The sequence below is a fragment of the Seriola lalandi genome, unplaced genomic scaffold, assembly GCF_002814215.2.
Source record: "Seriola lalandi dorsalis isolate HSWRI2012SDOR001 ecotype SW California unplaced genomic scaffold, Sedor1 jcf7180002054133, whole genome shotgun sequence".
NCBI classification, from domain to species: domain Eukaryota; kingdom Metazoa; phylum Chordata; class Actinopteri; order Carangiformes; family Carangidae; genus Seriola; species Seriola lalandi.
In genome coordinates this window covers 350,152-369,226 of record NW_019524686.1, presented here as the reverse complement: position 1 = coordinate 369,226, position 19,075 = coordinate 350,152, and the positions used below count along the sequence as shown (strand labels likewise).

At 39.2% G+C, this 19,075-nt stretch overlaps 3 protein-coding genes across 3 annotated transcripts in view; all 3 read right to left on the bottom strand.

Moving 5' to 3' along the window:
* Nucleotides 1–5,446, bottom strand: part of rimbp2a (RIMS binding protein 2a) — a 62,607-nt gene extending 57,161 nt beyond the window's left edge. Inside the window, exon 1 of the mRNA XM_087173230.1 lies at nt 5,309–5,446. Coding sequence (XP_087029356.1) covers nt 5,309–5,446 — 138 coding nt within the window. The remainder of the gene's footprint in view (nt 1–5,308) is intronic.
* Nucleotides 5,447–8,733: 3,287 nt separating this feature from the next.
* Nucleotides 8,734–13,264, bottom strand: noc4l (nucleolar complex associated 4 homolog). Its single transcript, XM_023403405.2, has 15 exons — nt 13,099–13,264; nt 12,840–12,960; nt 12,497–12,603; nt 11,844–11,951; nt 11,525–11,674; nt 11,291–11,393; nt 11,110–11,144; nt 10,968–11,018; nt 10,747–10,858; nt 10,522–10,582; nt 10,277–10,387; nt 9,882–10,045; nt 9,626–9,708; nt 9,319–9,432; nt 8,734–9,112 (listed from the first exon to the last, which is right to left on the bottom strand). Exons 1-15 carry the CDS (start codon nt 13,249–13,251, stop codon nt 8,993–8,995), a joined length of 1,593 nt encoding a protein of 530 aa, XP_023259173.1. The 5' UTR covers nt 13,252–13,264; the 3' UTR covers nt 8,734–8,992.
* Nucleotides 13,265–14,536: 1,272 nt separating this feature from the next.
* pus1 (pseudouridine synthase 1) lies at nt 14,537–17,092 on the bottom strand. The gene is made up of 6 exons (XM_023403402.2): nt 16,731–17,092; nt 16,304–16,530; nt 16,078–16,215; nt 15,658–15,760; nt 14,845–15,545; nt 14,537–14,744 (listed from the first exon to the last, which is right to left on the bottom strand). The coding sequence occupies exons 1-6, from the start codon at nt 16,792–16,794 to the stop codon at nt 14,712–14,714; spliced, it is 1,266 nt and encodes a 421-aa protein (XP_023259170.1). The 5' UTR covers nt 16,795–17,092; the 3' UTR covers nt 14,537–14,711.
* Between the last annotated feature and the right edge of the window lie 1,983 nt (nt 17,093–19,075).

Sequence of the window (19,075 nt, the reverse complement as noted above, 5' to 3'; positions counted from 1 at the left end):
ATCTTCATTTTCTAGTATTTTTATGGCATTTTGGCTTTTGTCGGATGACTTATGGGGGAGGGACACAGTAGAATGGATTAGGAAAGCAGCATGTGGTGGCTGGATTTGAACCAAGGGCATTGTGGTTAAGTGGCATGTGCTCAGCCAACCAAGCTACCAGGATACCCCAAGGTAATCTTATTCTGACTAGGTGTGATTTAAATGGATTGTCATATCGCCATCTGGTGTGTGAGTGAAATACTTACATCAGTGCTGCCTGATGCACTCATCCATGGATGTACAGCTACTGAGCTACCACTAAACAGATTTTCAACAAAGCTTATCAAACTATTCCTGTCCAACGTAAGTGATGTGTTTCATTTTTGGGGGATTCAGACAGACTGCTATAAATCTAGAGTCAATTACTGAGGAAAGAAAAAAAAAAAAATCACTATCACTCACCATCACTCAGGCACTACTCCTCAGAAGGAATACATGGTTCCCAAAATGACTCATATCATTGAGAGCCTCGACAACTGCAGTAGCATCCAGTGCATCATTTGTGTGTTTAAGAGTCAGAAGAACCAGCAATATCTAACAACCTAAAAAAAAAAGGGGTGTGGGACAACAATCCTAGTGTGCAGACATTATGTTGTTGCTGATACAGATAATGACAGCTTCCCTACCTTAAAGGCAGTACCCCCTTTGTCCCAAAATGACTCTCTTCCCTTCACGTCACATCACAAGCTGGCACTGAAGGCAGAGGCAACACGTCCATGTGTGTACATGTGTAAGCCGGTGTACGAGTGCCTGTGTGTGCAGTCGCAATGAGCGTTTCCAGTCTGCAGCTTTAATAGCCTGCCTGCTCTGTACACAGCTGTAGCAGCACCCCAACAGTGTGAGCAAAAACAGCTACAGTGGCTTCATGGTTCTCTCTCACACACTCCCTCAGTCCCATCCCTGAATGTGTTAACGCCTTCTCTTGCACGCTCTACTCTTTCCACCAGTTGTGCTTTAAAAATCCCCCCTCCTTTTTTTCCCTCTCTCTGTCTCGCTCATACAGACATCATGCATGGCCTGTTCAACGGACCAAAAACATCACACGTGCAGGGAAAAAAAAAAAAAAAAAAAAAAACAAGGCATGCATGACAGCTTTTATTTAAATGGGCTATATCTGTAAAGTCTGTAAATCATTACATCATAGATAAGATGAGCGTTATTTTTTCTCCTCTGAATACATTTCCCAAACAGAGCAGATAATGGTGCAACATCCCTATCGCTCTGTGTCTTACTTTCTGACAGAGAAAGTGATTCATGTTTCTCCACCCAACATATATACATACAGTGCATTCAGAAAGTATTCAGACCACTTTTTTCACATTTTGTTATGTTGTAGCCTTTTGCTGAAATTGTTAAAATGTATTTATTTATTTTTTTCCCCTCATCAATCTACACTCAATACACCATAATAACAAACTTTGAAAGTACAATTTTAGAAATTTTTGTAAACCTATTAAAAAGGACAGACACATTTGAAATTTAGCTCAGGTGCCTCCCATTTCTCTTGACCATATTTGAGATGTTACACCTTGTCTACACCTTGATTGGAGTCCACCTTTGGTAAATTCAGCTGATTGGACATGATTTGGAAAGGCACACACCTGTCTATATAAAGGTCTCACAGCTGACACAGCATATTAGAGCAAAAACCAAGCCATGAGGTTGAAGGAACTGCCTGCAGAGCTTAGAGACAGGACCGTCTCAAGGGACCAATCTGGGGAAGACTACAAAAACATTTCTGCTGCATTGAAGGTTCCCAAGAGTACAGTGGTATCCATAATTCTTAAATTCAAAAAAGTTTGGAACAACCAGGACTCTTCCTAGAGCTGGCCACCCAGCCAACTGAGCAACTGGGGGAGAAGGGCCTTGGTAAGAGAAATGACCAGGAATGCAATGGTCACTCTAGCTGATCTCCAGAGATCCTGATGGGAGAAACTTCCAGAACAACAGCCATCATTGCAGCAATGCACCAATCTGGGCTTTATGGCAGAGTGGCCAGACAGAAGCCTCTGCTCAGTGAAAGTTTGCAAAAAAGGCACCTGAAGGACTGGTCTGGTGAATCCAAAATTGAACCGTTTGGCCTCAATTCTAAGCATGGTGGTGGCAACATCATGCTGTAGGGTTTTTTCAGGGACAGGGAGACTGGTCAGGGTTGAAAGCTGAAGCAAACCACAGAAATATCCTAACTTGGTCCAGAGTGCTTATGACCTCAGACTGGGCTTAAGGTTCACCTTCCAACAGAACAGTAACCCTAAGCACACATCCAAGACAACACAGGAATAGCTCAGGAACAACTCTGGGAATGTCCTTGAGTGGCCCAGCCAGAGCCCTGACCTGAGCCCAATCGAATATCCCTGGAGAGATCTGAAAATGGATGCCTACTGACAGTCCCCATCCAATCTGACAGAGTTGGAGAGGATCTATGGAGGAGAATACCAGAAAATGCCCAAATCCAAGTGTGCAATGCTTGTCGTGTCATAGCCATGAGGACTTGAGGCCGTAATCACTGCCAAAGGTGCTTCACTACTACTGAGAATAGATTGCAACATAACAAAATGTGAAAAAAGTGAAAGGGGCTGTAAACTTCGAATGCACTGTGTGTATCTATCTATCTATCTATCTATCTATCTATCTATCTATCTATCTATCTATCTATCTATATCTCGGTTGTTTGCTTCTCCTTGGTATTACTACTTGTAGTTAACTTTCCTCTAGCATTAAAATCAAATCTACACTGTCATGTTCCTGGACAGACCTCACGTACATCCCTTTGCTCTCTTCACCTTTTCTAAATCCCTGATCAGGGGACTCAAATTGAATCAGTGTGGTGGTTTTAGTGAGGTTAGATCTGCAGCAGGCACTCAGTGTATTCTGTCGATAGTCGTTCTCTGTTTAACACTGGGACGAAGGAACAGGACAGAGGAGAGGACAGAAAGAAAGAGACACTAAGTGTGCGTGAGTGAGGAGAGAAAGCAGAACATACGCTCTGTTCCACTCTGTTGCCTAGCAACACTTGCTCACTGTCTGTTCCCATCCTTATGGTAGACGCATTACTCTCACTGTGAATTGGTTTTCAGGCTTGACATGAAACCCTGTGAGACTGGAGTTCAGGAACGCATAGAAACCGGATTGAGCAGGAATACAACATGCAAATAGCTGAAGACAAAGTATCATTTAACAACTTAAACAAGCCGTTAGCTTTGGATCACATCATTGCCTAGTCTCTTTCTCAACTTGGTGGGTTTTCAGGTGTGCTGTCCTCTTCTGGCCATATTTGCTGAAGGCTTGTAATGGGATACAAGTTTACAAATATCCAGAACATCTGGGCTGGTGTCATTGCTTGTGTGTTTGCTTTTTCCAATCTTATAGACAGCCTATTGACAATCTAGTGTGGAATTAAATTCTTAGTGTGGGGCAGCCAATCTGAATCATACCAGTTGCTATCAAAGCTCCAAAAAAACCTTGTAGTATAGGAAGAGTTAAAAACACAACTGCAGACAGGTGTACATTTGTTAGAGTCAAGTAAGGTAAACGATTACTGAAAAACGATGGATTTGTGGTCAGAAACAGCCAACTCTACCCAACAACTGTAACAACAAGAGGACACGTATGTGCACAGCTGGGATGAAAATAAATAACATTCACCAATAACAATGGAGCAAACACGGATGTTATAATCAAATCGTAATTTTGTTACACTGTCATAGCATGGTTTGGAAGAATCTTAAATTAACTTCTTTTTCTGCCTGTTTACGCCACATATCAGCAAATACAGCAAAGAGAACTTACCAGCAATTAGATACCTTATGCTATAGGAAGACATTTTAGATTTCTTCTAGTAGGCTAGCATTAAGGTGACCCTTAAGTGGGAATGTGACATATTCACTATGTATAGAAGACTGAATATTTGGTATAAGTTTGAGTTATCAAATTAACTAGAATTACTGCCTCATGGTCATCTACCTCTGCAAACCAGTCAAGTTGCAGCTTCCATCATTGTCTGTTTAGACTCACAGTAAATGCAGTAAAGATTTTGAAGGAATTTAATCAAAAGGCATTAAGTGTATTTTTTGGCATAAGTTATCACGTTATCACATTTATTTATTTATGATTTCAGTAAATAAACATGCTGTCCTTACTTATAGACAACTTTTCACACACACATCTTAAACCTATCAGCTCCATACAATCACCACAATTTCCAGACTGGGCACCCAAGTTTAATGTCAGCAATTCAGTATCCAACCCAATGTGAAATGTGGTCTATCTCCTCTTCTGTTACCGAGTTACAGCATTGAATAATAGTCAGAAAAGTGTTTTTGTAGAACAATAGGATATCACAGTGAATTTGACCTTTGACCTTTTAGATTTAAAATGCAATTACTTGATTATTTTATCCTATTAGACTCTTGTGTTAAATGGCATCATAATTAGCAAATTAATTCTTGAGTTATGGCCAAAAATGTGTTTTGTGAGGTCACAGTGACCTTGACCTTTGACCACCAAAATCTAATCAGTTCGTCCTTGAGTCCAGTTGAACATTTGTGCCAAATTTGAAGAAATTCCCTCAAGGCATTCCTGAGATATCCGAACACGAGAATGGGAAGGACGGACAACCCGACAACATAAGGCCTCAAGTACCACACAATTAAGTGCAGTCCATCGCGCCATTTCTGTGCTGTAAAGAATGTACTGGAAAAGGTGGCTGACGGACTGCGGAGGACAGCTGATAACTATGGAAAGAGTTCTCTGATGTTACATCATAATGATGTGTAATGAAGATCAGATTAGGTTGAACAGATGTTCCTTTTTTCTAAGGACAGGTCATAAATTTGGTGCTTTATCCCCAGATTTCCTCCTCTCAAGTGGACTAATAACAGAAGAGGTCTGTTTTATGTTCAATTTACCAGGATAATTTTATCATGTTAGTAGGAATATAAACCCATATAGACATGATTAATAATGAAAGGAAGATTATAATAATATGCATGATCAAAATGGAATATGACCAAGTATTTTCCTTTAACGAGCTTTACTTGCACATTATTATCAGTTATCAACCAAACATGAGAAGTTTATGAATCAAAGACACTGATGCAGCCTAAACTCAGGCTGATTCCATGCTAGCCTTCATTTCACTGTGTACTTTGCATAGTGTTTTTGTTTTTCATTATTAAGCTGAGAAATTATATTTAATTATTTCTGAATTAAATTTATCTGTAGTAGCAGTTGTAGTAACACATGCCTACAGTATATGGTGCCACACTACCTTGACCTTGGTGTGCAGGTGATGATGGTGTAGGTTTCTGGCAGCGATCATGGCCAGCTGTCTCTGGATCCACTGTAACTCCATCTGAGACTGCCTCAGCAGCTCCTCCACATTAGTACCAGACGTGTGATCCCGCATTATCACCTGCAAAACCCACACAACCAACAATTACACACACTGAAGCCATACTGCAAACCTCCCACTTTCATCCAACCAACTGTACACAAAATGAAAACATGCAACTGAATGTAAAATAAATCAATTACACTCATTATTCATACTTTGGCATTTTTACAGGTGTCCAAAAACTTTTTTTTTTCTATATGTACTTGACAGTTTTGAGACTTTATTGAATAAAATGTATATGAAAACCATATTAAACTGAATTTCAATTATGTTTGTTACTTGAGTGTATACAGCTATTAGCTGGACAATTCACCTGTAGGTGGTTTACATGAGTAATTTTGCATTAAAGTATTTCTTACTTTAAATTGAGTATGTTGACTTTTGTATTTTAACTGATAATTTTCAGTGTTTTATTTCTGACCCTCTTTTATCTAGTTGGGCTCCTACCTTAAATAATATAATAAACCCATCACTTAAAAAAAGCTTTAATTTACCAATTACCATCATTTCAAGAACAACAAAACGGCAAGCGTTCATGTTACATTACATTGCATGATGTTTAATTATCACTAATGTTACTCATACTAAGCTGACTGGAAACAAATCAATTTCAATGTAGCAAACAAAATTCACAACTGCACCTAAAAAACCAGGCACCTACAGGGATGATTAGTATGTACATTTGTGCCCATGTGCATGTGTATGAGTGTGTTCAGAGAGAGGGAGGGAGGGGGAGAGAGAGAGAGAGAGAGAGAGAGAGAGAGAGAGAGATCCACTCAGTTACATAAGAGAGGATTACTGTATCACAGCAACACAATGACAGAGGGGAGCGTAGAAAAAACATCAGCTTTTATCAGTCCTCAAATCCCCATCTATGTTGACCTGCTTTGTACCTTTGTGCAAAACAAACACACACACACACGAATGCCTGTATTCACAGTAACTACAATGCAGACCACCAACACATGAAAGGTTAAGAAGGTTAATGCTGCTTGTACCTCAGGAGATTTGACTTATCTGACTTCATTGCTGCATCATAATAAATACTCAAAACAGCTGATTTCATTCATCTTTTCTCTTTCAGACTAATGCATTTGTTCTGAAATAAACAAAAACAGCAGAACAAGATCACATTTAAAAAAAAAAAAAATTACTAAATGAACTATTTTTGATCAGTAAAAACTAAAAAGTGAGCTGATATTTAGATACCATAACAATAAATTGTTAATAATTATTGACAAAGAACGAGTCATTTGTTTTCATATTTGCTCTCTCTCTCTCTAATAAAAAAAACAAAACAGAATTAATCAGCTCTCTTCTACCGTCTCTCTTAGAGCCTCAGCCAAATGCTCAAACAGCTTCTCCGTGCTGACTCACCTTGGACAGCTTCTATTTCCTCGCAGGGGGGACTGTGGAGGAGGAGGACAGACACAACAACAACACCACACAAAGCTCAGGAGTCCTGTAGATTTATGCAGAAATATCCCGTCCTGCCAAGACCTCTGTGAACCTGCAGTGCTGCCAAAGCATCCCTCTCACAGATTTATCAAAGTGAGAGGAGAGAGCTGTGCCTACGTCATTATCCAGGCCTGAATGGGGTTTCTCATTTGCCATCTACCTATCAATTAATCTATCAATCCATTACTAAGATTATTTAAATGATATCACAGCTTTATTTTAAAGTATGTAATCTCCCTCTGAATAAGACATTCAGTGGTTTTCTGTTGTGAACCCATGTCGTCAATCGTTTTGACTCTGAGCAAACAGCTTTTCATTGCTGTACTAATACCTAATTAAAATAAGACATCACTTTAGCTGGTGCAGGAACTAGTTGGGTTCAGTAAATGGGACCATTATCTGTAACAATTAAAAAAAAAAAAACCTCCAACAATATCTTCTACAAAAGCAGCTGTGAATGGTTTTGCAGCCCTGCACCAAGTTCCACAAGTGTCTCAGGCTTTTAATGCATGCACTTTGTCTGCAATGGAAGACTTTCAGCAAGTGGAGAAAACTTTGTAAAACTGCAGTTTGCACTCATTCAAATGAGGCACAAAAAAAGTATATGATGTTGCAATGAATAAACTGCAATAATATTTCATGCACAATTCGGTAAAAATATATAGTCATAAGTACCACTTAAGAAGATTATTACCCATCTAAGTTAGGCTCTTCAGTTCCTCTCATCCCCTTCGCAGTGATCTTCTGTTTTGGCTTCTCGCCTTCTCGGTTTTGGCAGAGTGTGGTGCCATGTCTCCCTCACTGTAATCCTAAATAACAGCAAAAATGAAAAATAAGTAAATGCACTGTAAGTCTTACAAACAGCAGAGGTTCACTGCGGACTCTCTAGCTTCCATGGCTTGCTCCTCATACAGTGTCTGTCCGTCTGTGAGTACGTTGTTGGACAGCTTCCTCCTCATATGACTTGCTCTTTTCAAACAGTTATGATTCAGAATTTTTTCTCATGGCGTTTTTGTACGCAGAGCTGCCTGCTGTGTGACCATATGGCACAGTTAACAAGAGGATGAAACATGGAGATGGGAAAAGAGCATTTAAGGCAAACTCTCACCTGTTATAAGACGAAGGGAGTCTCTTGACGGTGTTAAGATTCTTCATGGCTCCTTGTAGCATATCATTGTTACATTCTTTTAAGTTAGCATCTATTGTAGTTACATAAGAAATTGTTTAGTAACAAATGAAAACTTAAAGCGCCTACACACGTTAACGGTGGACCATCACAGGTGTTTTCACTTTGCCTAATTAGCGCTTCTGAGAACTGGGCATACACACGCTAGCTTCACTGACATCTCCAGACTTGTAATTTAGTTAACTGAGTTTTTTTTTTTTTTTCTTTTGGGGGGGGGGGGCGCTGTTATCATAATTATTAGCACTAAGGTTCAGTAACATGTCAATCCCAACATGCCAACCTTTGACCTGGGTATAATCAGCCTGAATGAGTGAAAACACTAGTGTGGCTGTGTGGGATCATGGCTACTTCAGGTCAGAAGAACTCCACAACACACATGCTTTATATAATATTGTCTTATAAATCCAGTATGGGCTCTTGAACCCCATCGACTCATGAGAAAATGAGGGTGTTTCAGAAGCATATCGAGTTCAAAAGAGGTTTTCAGCTAAAAATGGCAACCTGCTGCTACTGCAGCTGGAGCAGTTATACTGAACAGTAAATGTGCCACAAAACAATAAGCCAAAAGAGAAACTTTGTAAAGCTGCAGGGTTGATTAGTCTCTGGTGTGCTCATTATGGAGCAATTCTAAGTATTCATCTGTATGAGAATGAGCTTTGTAAAAAGTTTTTATTGATGTACAATAGTCAAGCATTCAGGACATCAACAGTCATGAAGAAAAACAGGTTAATACAACTCCAGATTAAACACATTTCTGGTGCTCTTCTTGCTGCTGCTGCTCTCAAAAAGGCATTTATATAATTATTCTGAAGGGAAGTCTGTCCAAACTTCCTGTTCAGTCCAAACTGTGATAGATGAGCTGGTCCCAGACACTGACACTACACTATAAATGCAGTCCTTTCTTTTTACTTAATTTAATTCAGACAGAAGTGCTGCCCTAACACATCTCCCCCTCCTTTTAGTAACTGTGAGGCCGTTTCAAACTCCAGTGGGATGCTCTTGTTCTGAGTCTGCTTCAGGTCTCTCTCCATCAGCTGGGGATAAGAACAAGGGACATCATTCACATTATTCAGATTACTACGAGTATGAGTATACGATGAATATTAGCATTATTAGATGAGTTAACTTCCATTTAGTTTGCATGCACTCTAAGAAAGTATTGTGCAACCGTTAACTAAATAATTATACAAATTACACAAACAAATGCAGAAATCACTCAAGTTTGTTAGTGTCACATTACCTCATATGCTGTTATCTCCAGCACCTCACTTATATCATCCTCTTGTTCTGACAGGGGTTTGTTAATCAACATGGCAGTTTTGGCCACATCTGGATGGTAATGCTTCTGCAACATCTGCAGAAAAAGGAGAAAAGCAGAATGTTAAGTTTATATCAATAAACTATGCCCCCATTAAACTAGACTACTTGTAAATGACATTTCTTCATCTTTGTTTTCCAATGAACATAAGAAAAAACATGGCTAACAAGTCAACTGTAATGAGTGTCATGGATGATACATTTTGTGAATCCAAAACTCACATACACACCTTAATTTCCCACAAGCTGCTCTCTAAGGCACAGCACTGAACAGGGTCCTCTTCATCCATTAGATATGGGTCCTCCAGAGTCTCTGTCATTAAGAATACAAACAAACATCTACTTACTTCTTGGATTGTAGAGGAAGATTGTAGTGTACAAAACAATAAGACTTTTACAAACTCTCCTAAATACACATATATTGTTATAGACAGAAAAAATTACAAATGTTGAGAAATCCAAACCACAAAAGAGGCTGACTCTCACCGTCCTCTGTGCTGGGCTTGTGAATAAGGACTCTGCAGGACGGGTGGCGACGGATCAAGTTGTAGATGAAGGGCAGCACTATGAGGAGGGCTGCGGGTGGCGCTGTAAGAGCCAAACGAGCCAGGCGTTTGGCAAAGGCAGCCACTAGGTACACTGGTAAGTGACTGGAGGCAAGCACAAACAAACACATATAAGTTACCTAAGTAAAGATGCTTTTTGAGTTTTTAATGGTCATTATCTTGAATAGTTGGAAGCAATGGGAAATGTCGCAATCAATCAAGTCATCTACAATAAGTACTGACTACATCTGTATGCCTGTCCACAAGAGGACAGATGCAGACAGCTATAGCTAGATACACAGGGGTTAAAAAACTGTGAAGCATGAGTGATTTTACCTGGAGCTAAGGAAGAGGTTGGCTAAATGGAAAAAGCGTGCTCTGTACTTCACATGGAAAATAGAAGGCTCCAGCAGATTATACAACTTTTTGTAGAAATCAGGATAATCCCTGAAAAACACACAAACAAACACACAACGTACAATATTAACGTAATTCAAAAATATCTTGGTCTTTTGGTCAGATTTCTTTGACTTATTACTGAATGTGAAAATGGCAGAAGACTTATTTTGCATAATACTCACAGGTTGTGTTGATGTATGAGGACAAAAAGGCCATTGAGAGCCAGCAGGCTGATTGCCCCACCTATTCAACGAGAATGTGACAACACATCATTATATCATGATTACCATCACCCTATCCAAACATTACATCTCGGAGATAAGGTGTGAAAAGTGCCTTTAGGGTTATTTTAAAGCAGTCATTGTTAGCTCACATGGAGTCACGATTAAAGCACATGCACAACTTACCAACTTCATAGGCAGCAGTCAAGAAGTCAATCATCAGTGCAGGTTTACTCATGTGGGGCAAAATGGAGTCATGGAGGATCACCAACACTTTTTTATACATGCTGCTTGGCAACTACAACAGAGAAGTGAAAAATTCATGAGACAAAGCATAGTGTTGATTGCACAGTGTCATAGATGTGTACAGAGAATAAAAATGATGATTGTGCAGTCTAGATATTTACCTTATACTTGAGAAAGCCGAGCCACATCCTCTCAAAGACACGCTTGTGTTCCTGTAATGAGGTAGAATGTTTCAAATTTTATTCAGTGACATTTATGTCGCAAGCAGAAATGTGAAGGTCTGATTAAAAATATTTTACTTACAATCAGTTTAGCAGCTTTCCAGTCCTCATGCTTGGCTGAAAATAACAATTCCATTGCTTTAATAACTTATTAAAAAAAAAAATGAATGTACAATTAACTTTGCCTGAAAAGTATTAACACAAAGTGGAAACTGACACTGTAATTACTTATGGCATTATGGGAACTTCAAGGCAGTTCTTACCTTCCTGTTTGACCATAAAGTTAGTGAGCTCTGACTCCTGGCTCGGCATACTGATGTTGGACATAAGGGTGAACACATTGTTCTGGTATATTGGCACCACTGCCTATGAAGAAGAAAAGCCAACAGTATTCAGCACACAAAGTGATATTTACTCCATAAAAAAAACAGCATCTTTAATGTGATAACAACAAACGAGCACATCTATAGCAGATGAGCTATGAAGAGATCTCCTACCCCTTTGTTTTTGTCCATGACTTTGCCCACATTCTCACGGATGGAGCTCATGACATAATAGCGTACATCTTCCATCTCGAGGAATTCCTGGAACCTGGAAATCAGCAGGGAGTTGTCTGTAGTTTTGGACAGCAGACTGTATACCACTGCCTGACCATGAAATAAGACAGAAATATCAGAAGATGCGTGTGCCAACTTTCAAAAAGCATGTTAAAAACTGCCTTTGGCTAAAAGTGCAGGTAAATTATTGAAGTCACACAACAGAACTAATAAAAGTATCATTATCAGATATAATTTTTCGTATTGCACATAATCTGACCTGGATGAGTTCTCTCGGAAAGCTGTAGTGTTCACTCCAGTCCAAGTCCTCGAGAGGATGCTGCCCTTCTCCTGCAGCAAACTTCATCAGGCAGCACAGGGCGCTCTCCTGTGTTTGGACAGTTATTGACAAGAAAAACAGAAACCTTGATTTACAGCACTGCATAATGGTTAACCACTTTTTTTTTTTAAAGACAACAAGTGAAGGGTAACAACTAAGTGTTGATTGGTAACAAGATTTGACTTTTGTGTCATGGCAATATAAAAATTTAAAGCCAATAATCTACTGCACACTAACTATTGGTCTTTGTGATACAGAATCTTTTGAAGGCTCTCAGGAATAATGATAAACCAGTTTAGTAACACCCACTGCATGTTGCATAAATGTGAAGTTGCAGAAGTATTTGTGTGTAATGCCAGTGTACTTAATCACGCCTGCAATTCATTTGTCCCATGCATAAACACACCTAGTCTGTATATTATGGAATAGTACAGGAAAAGGACAGTGCATACTTCAACTTCCCGCACATCCCGTCACTTAAACTTACATTAAAACTATTTCATGTGGGGAAGGATCTGTTATTCTGTGCAGCACTTCTGTCGTCCAAGTATTTTGGTGAAAGTTGTAACCATTTAGAAAACTAGTCGACTCACTTTGACACTGTGAACTTCATGGCTGAGGTGCTCAAGCAGCATCTCCACACAACTGTTGTAACGGTGTCTCATGAAGATGCGGTACTTCTCCTCAGCACTATATCCTCCTGGACCAGACAAAAGAACAGACAAACACAATGAGGATGTGATTTGCAGTTTCCTTTACCATTATGAAATGTCAATGTTCATGACAGGACTTAAATATCTTGTCATATACTCAGAGTTTCAGCTACAGGTTCATGTGATATCCCGACAATCTCAAGGTACAGCAGTGCTGATGGGGAAATACTCACATACATCTCATAAGTGGGTTAATTATAAAGAATAATCAGCCTGTGCTCACCACTCAACGCCTCATCCTCTCCGGGCAGTTTTCCCATAAACAAGTCTTTCCTCTCCAACATGGCGTAGAACAATTTGCTGCACGAACTGACAGCACCGATAACATCTTTCTCTTTTTCGGACTGCAAATAGACATGTAGAACAGAAACACATCTAGAGTAATGTTTTGGTAGCCTAAAGAAGCAAAACCTGTAACGTTAGCTAAGTAAACCAGCATGTGTCCAGTTGTGTTACTCAAATGTGTAGCTGTGTATATTTACCTGAAGGAACTCCAGTATGTCAAATACATCGTTTGCCTGTTTTCTGTTCTCAAGTATACTCTCGACTTTGCTGTTGAGGTCGATTTTAGCTGTTTTTACACCCTTTTCTGATGTTTTTGCCGAACTCACGTTGCGTTTTTTGGCCGGCGCCATGTTCGATTCAATGGTGCTGCATTCAAGTCACAGTTTAAGAATACGAAAAACCTCAACTACATTACTACAAATACCATAGAAGACACACATTCTAGAAAGGTTGCTTATGAATTTAAACTCAACATTTTAGTAGATTGTATAAATATTTTGTATACATCAAATGTATACTTTAGATGTTTTATTGTACCTCACAGTCACGGGAGTACGATAATTACAGCTGAAAGATGGAAACTCTAGTCCCGTACGTCCCGATGGACGTGAATGCGACATTGAACCAACCCTCACATTTGTTGTATCGCCACCTAGTGACTGGAGGTTGAAGTTTTAGCATGATTACCACTTCAGAATCCCTTTTGTTAGGGCACAGCTGTGTAGCATATTTTACCTACAGTCTTCGCTGATTCCATCAACACATTACTTTGACATCAAAATATGAATTTAAGGTAACCGATAGCTGTATATTATAAAATCATGGACAGATTATGAGAAAATCGGCATCCACCCCTCAAACACAGAAGCAAGACTGAAATAGAAAAAGCAAAAATTGCATGACATTGGTTCATTTTTGTCTATGTGTGATTGTTTTTCATCTCTTGCAAATATAAACATTTTGTCTTTCTTTGTAGTTATCTTTGCAGTCAGTTTTGCATCTCTCCGGTTTTCTGTATGGTCAGTTTGTCTCTTTGTAGTTGTGTCGCTGAATTTATCTTGTGTCTCTTTATAGCCATATTGCGTCTCTCTGTAGTTGTTTTTTTGTCTCTTTATATCACTTGATTGCTTTTCCAACAATACATTTTTAACAAACACTACATACAGATGCTCTGGTCCAGGCCCTGGCCTCTGGCCATTAAGAAATTCTCATTCGTTAAGGTTTTAAATAATTTAACTGTTAGGAATCAGATTTAAAAGACAAAAATATCAACAAATAGATAGAAAAGACACCTATGTACGTGATAACGCACCTATTGATGTGATCATAAGAGTTTAGATAATATTGATACCGACTTGATCTGACAAGCTCAGACTGGCTCATGAGAATCCAAACCTATACTTAGTGGGCACCTTACAAGACAGACTTAAACTGGCAAATTGCCAAAACTACTGGTGCTGAGAGACAAGTCAGCAGTGGCAACTATTATATTTACTGATCAATAATGTCCATCCTATTGTTTAGATGTAAATGAATTGCAGAAGTGCTCATCAAACAAACAAAACAGGCATTCACAATGGTTTGACAATGACATGATCAATAAGAAACAATCATGAGAATAAAGAACAGAGAGGCTTCTTTTATCTTGTTGTTTGGGTTTAATAACATTTGTATAAGAGAAACAGAATTTAAACCCACTAAAAATAAGTCAATCTTGGAAGATATACTTTTAGACCTTATTTGGAAGCTAATTCCCAGCAACTGAAAGAGATTGTTTTGGCGAGTCTCTTCTTTCAGCAGGCAGTGTGACCTAATCCGAGTCGTTTCCTTCTTCTGCATTATCCTGGAGCAAAAAAAGAGGGCAATGATGAATTAGAATATGTAACAAAATACATTTTTAATGTTTTGAATTAATGTTGTTTCTCTGTTATGAATTCCATTACCTGTTTGTGGCCCTTATTGTCTTGTGTTTCAGTAGCGGTAGCTTCAAAATCATGGATATGAAGCGTGGACATCCAGTTGACCATGGAGCCCTCCTGACGCTCTGTCTCAACAATGGTGGGGTAGATGTGAGCCTCCTTAAAGGCCTTGATTGCCTCTTCCTCACGCTCCCATTCCAGGCGCTCATGCAGCCCATCCCCTCCAAAGCGTTTGCTGTACCGGTCAAAATGAACTTTTTCCAAGATCAGCCCCAACCCTGGAGCTTTGGGAACATCCACCTTCTCCTGTCCCCAGCTCCGCTCCATCACTTCTTCTTTCGCGTAGCCCTTTATCACCGCAATCACCAGGCCAATCATCTTGCGGATTTGGTGCAGCATAAAGCTCTGACCTCGCACAGTGATCACCGCAAACTCAGAATTGCTGCGGATAAAAGGCTCTCCACAGGACATCTCTGTGATGTAGCGGCGGGCACTAGGGTCATTTGCAGCCTTCTGGGAAGTGTAGTTATGGAAGTTATGGGTGCCTTTATAGAAAGCAAACAGACGGTTGACCCTCTGTAGTGTCTCTGGTTCCAAGCGAAAGGCTGCTATATTCCCTGTGTCATAGTCTTTCGGGGAAAAGGCCACTGTTGGAAGCATATATGAGTATGTGCGAGCATCACAGTTGTTTTTGGAATTGAAACCCTGGGTCACTCGTTTAAGACCTGTGGGAAGAAATATAAAAATGAATTTCTCAATGACAGATTCTCTCCTTTGTTTTGTTATTCAAAACATAATTCAGCAGATGGAAAGAGATAAGTGGAACCAATGTCTCACCGAGCACTCTGATCTGTGGTGGCAGATGCTCATTGATTTTTTCAATGAGGTCTTCAATCAGCCACACCTTTAGAGACACCACTTGGCCAGCAGCAGACACACCCTAAACAAGTTTGAATAAATAAACACATCACCATTTGTCATAATGACCAGTACTTATGATGTATGCAAACTCTTAGCATGGCTTATTAAAACATATAGAAGTTACCCCCCATTATATGAGACTTGTCACAAAAGAAATTGACAAGCAACGTCTAGGAAGCATAATTCAAACCTCAACTGAATGACTGTGTTCATTAGCAACTTGAGCAACAACATGGAAATCAAAGATGAAAAACTCTGAACCGGGTGAGTGGATATTTTATTTGTCTGCCCATTGTGAAATGAATTCCCACTGTACTACCTGTACAAAAGCCTTACCTTATCTGTTCTGGCACATCTTTGGAAAGACATCTTCTTCATTTCATCACCATGGTTTTCAGGAATGCAACCAGATTTAACAAGTGCAGCGACCAGATCATCTTCAATGGTCCTAAACTGAGAGGTTCCAGGATTTCTCTGCAACACAAAAACAGTCACATTTAGCATGGTGTAAGAAAATCAAGTGCTTGGAACTGAACTGAGAGAGACCAGCTACAGCATCCACCTGCATGCCATAGTATCCCTTTCCAGAGTATGCCATGAGGAGGACCACTTTCTTTTTAGGATATTTCTTTTCATCCTCAGCGTGTACCCCCTCTGCTTTTATTCTTTTTGCAGCCTGCACCCTCTCAGCAGAGTCTTCATTTTCCTCATTGGCTCTTTTCATCAGCTTGGCTGTGGGCTCATCTTTAGATCCTTCACTCATCGTGCAACAGAACCGATCAAGGATACCTGTGAAGATAACACCATAAATCCCGTTCTCATTACTACAGTTATGCCACGTAAGAGTATATGAGACTCATCTTGCATAAATTTAAACAAGAAACATGAGTAGTTTTAGAGAAGCATGAGAAGTCTAGCGAACTCAAGGGTAAAAAAAAAAATCCTGGCAAAACAGCACAGGAAGAGACTCATCCAAAGGTGTGTCTTACCGATTGTCTTCAACGTCAATGTGCGGATAACTAAGGCACTGAACAGTGATGGGGATTTTATCATGTTGTGTTAAGCCATCATCGGAAGATCCTTGTACTAAAAGATACAAACTGTCATATCAGCTGAACTGAAGCCAAGCTAACGCAGAGCAGCACACGATATTCTGGTAAAACTATCTTTAAGGAATCCGTGTACGAAATATATAATCTGCCAAACACGTGAAGTCAGCCTTCTAAGCCAAATGTTACTATCTGTACAGATAAATACGTATGAATAAGGCTCAAACTGTAGATGTACAAACTAGTCTTTGGTAGGTACGGCAACACACTCACACATGGCCCGACCAACTTTAACCCCTCGTGTAAATATCGCGAGACCTGCCTTGTTCTGGTTTTTTTTTTTTCTGCATACGTCATAGCAGGACTAAAAAAATTTGAACCATTTAAAAATGTAATGACCTTCGTTGACTGCAGTGTTGACTTTCATTTTACATTATTTACATGCGAAATTTTACATCCATTACACCAATTATGAAAAATTCAAACCTTTCAAAGTTTCTTTTTAATTTGATATTTTATTAAATCTCGTAGGAAAGTGATGAATCTACTTTTGTAAGCGTTGTAGGTGTAGGTGTGCCATTAAACTGGCAGAATCTAAAAAAGAAATATGGCAGATTCTCAGAGAACTTATCTCGTTAAAATTCAGTTTAGCATGTAATAATAATGGTTCCATGTGTTTGTATTCAAGAGAGGAATTAACATTAGGGAAAAGTGTTTAATTTCATCCAAATGCAGATTATAGAGAATTTAGGGGAAAATCCGCATGTAGTAATAATTTTGTCCACTTGAGTGCAGTAAAATCACACAAACAGAAGCGTCATCCTCTTGCTTTGGATATTATGTTTTTAAATGCAAATGACACCAAGTTGTAGGCCTATTTTAGGTTATGGTTTGCTGTCTTACCTAACTCTCGTAGGAAATGTTATATAGTTTTCCTAAAGAACAATTGATGTTTGATGATTTTCAATAGGCCAAAATAGTCTGTGCCAAGCATAAGATGAGCTTTAACTGGTTTTAATAATTTCCATATAGAGTAAAATTTACTGTGTTATTTTCTGAAACCCATCACCTTGTTTTATTGGCTGACTGCGTGTGTCTACTGACATAGACCCCTCAATTTTGCTCAAATCATAGTTCCAGGCTTCACCTGAAAGTCTACAATTTAAGCAAGCAAACACTATGATAAATATCGGTTTTGTATAAACCATGATCAAAACATGATGTATAGCTTATGCTTTCCACCATCATTTTGAAACCATATAAAGAAGTCTTACTGTGTCAATTTACAGTAGCCACTTATCATAATGTGCTGTGACTCATGTAACTGTCATGCATGAGGATAAATGGTAACACTGAATTTGCAAAGAGGCTCAGCACTTACAGAGCAGATAGTTCTATATATCTTTCTCAAGGACACCACAACAAGGAGGAAGCCTGGTTGCCAAGAGGGCAAACCTTTAACCTTCTCATCCTGGGATGGCCCTAGAATGCACACTTGCACTTTTCATAGCACCTTATAAGGTGATCAGCTAGTTTTCAGCTGAAAACCCGATGCCAAACATAGGCTTGTTATGGGAAAAGGGCATGTGCCCCTTTTTCTAACAAATGGGAATCATACTGGATGATGGTGATTCTAAAGGAGAAACAGGGATTCCTCAAGACTATGAATAGTAATAAAGCTTTGGCGGATTAAACACACAAAAGTATTTTTAAGTTAGATTATCATCTCATTGCTTACAGCCTTCACTTCCTTGACAGCAGCAAACAGGGGCATTAGTGAGTGTTAAATCTCCAAAATCAAAAAGTAGACAGAATCTTTTTTTAAATTGGCACATGAAAATTGTAAATGTGTATTTCTCCATTCAGATGTCCTAAAATAAGCCATGAAAATAAGGTTCAAAAGATAAACAAGTCTCTTGACTTGGTGGATAAAAAAAATCAATTATTTTCTTTGACCAAGACAACCTTATGTAATATGTTAATGGGAGTATTTTCTGAACAAGCAGAAATGTTCATCCATCCCCTGGAGACAGACATAAACAAAGCCAGTACTGTTATCATCCTCGCTGTCCTCAGTTGTCTCGTCTTTAGTCTGATAGAAAGAAATGAGCAGCAACCATCTGAAAAAGGATTCTCCGGTCTACAAAGAGAGAGATCTGGCCTCAAATGTAGCCATTAAATAAGTTTTAAAAAACAGGCCTAAACCTACTACAAAGCTCACACTCACCTTTATTTCTACATTGTCTGTGTGAGCTGATTGCAGTCTGTGCTTTCAAGAAATCAGG

Bases quoted from the DNA above. Each gene is read 5' to 3' on its own strand.
- noc4l (XM_023403405.2), bottom strand. From the start codon at position 13,251: ATGGCGCCGGCCAAAAAACGCAACGTGAGTTCGGCAAAAACATCAGAA. The intron at 12,961-13,098 runs GTAAATATACAC...GTCTATTTGCAG, and splicing joins ACATACTGGAGTTCCTTCAG to TCCGAAAAAGAGAAAGATGT. The intron at 10,859-10,967 runs GTAAATATCTAG...TCTCTGTTGTAG, and splicing joins TCGGCTTTCTCAAGTATAAG to TTGCCAAGCAGCATGTATAA.
- pus1 (XM_023403402.2), bottom strand. From the start codon at position 16,794: ATGATAAAATCCCCATCACTGTTCAGTGCCTTAGTTATCCGCACATTG. The intron at 15,546-15,657 runs GTGAGACATTGG...TTCTTCCCACAG, and splicing joins ACCACAGATCAGAGTGCTCG to GTCTTAAACGAGTGACCCAG. The intron at 14,745-14,844 runs GTAATGGAATTC...TTTTTGCTCCAG, and splicing joins ACAATAAGGGCCACAAACAG to GATAATGCAGAAGAAGGAAA.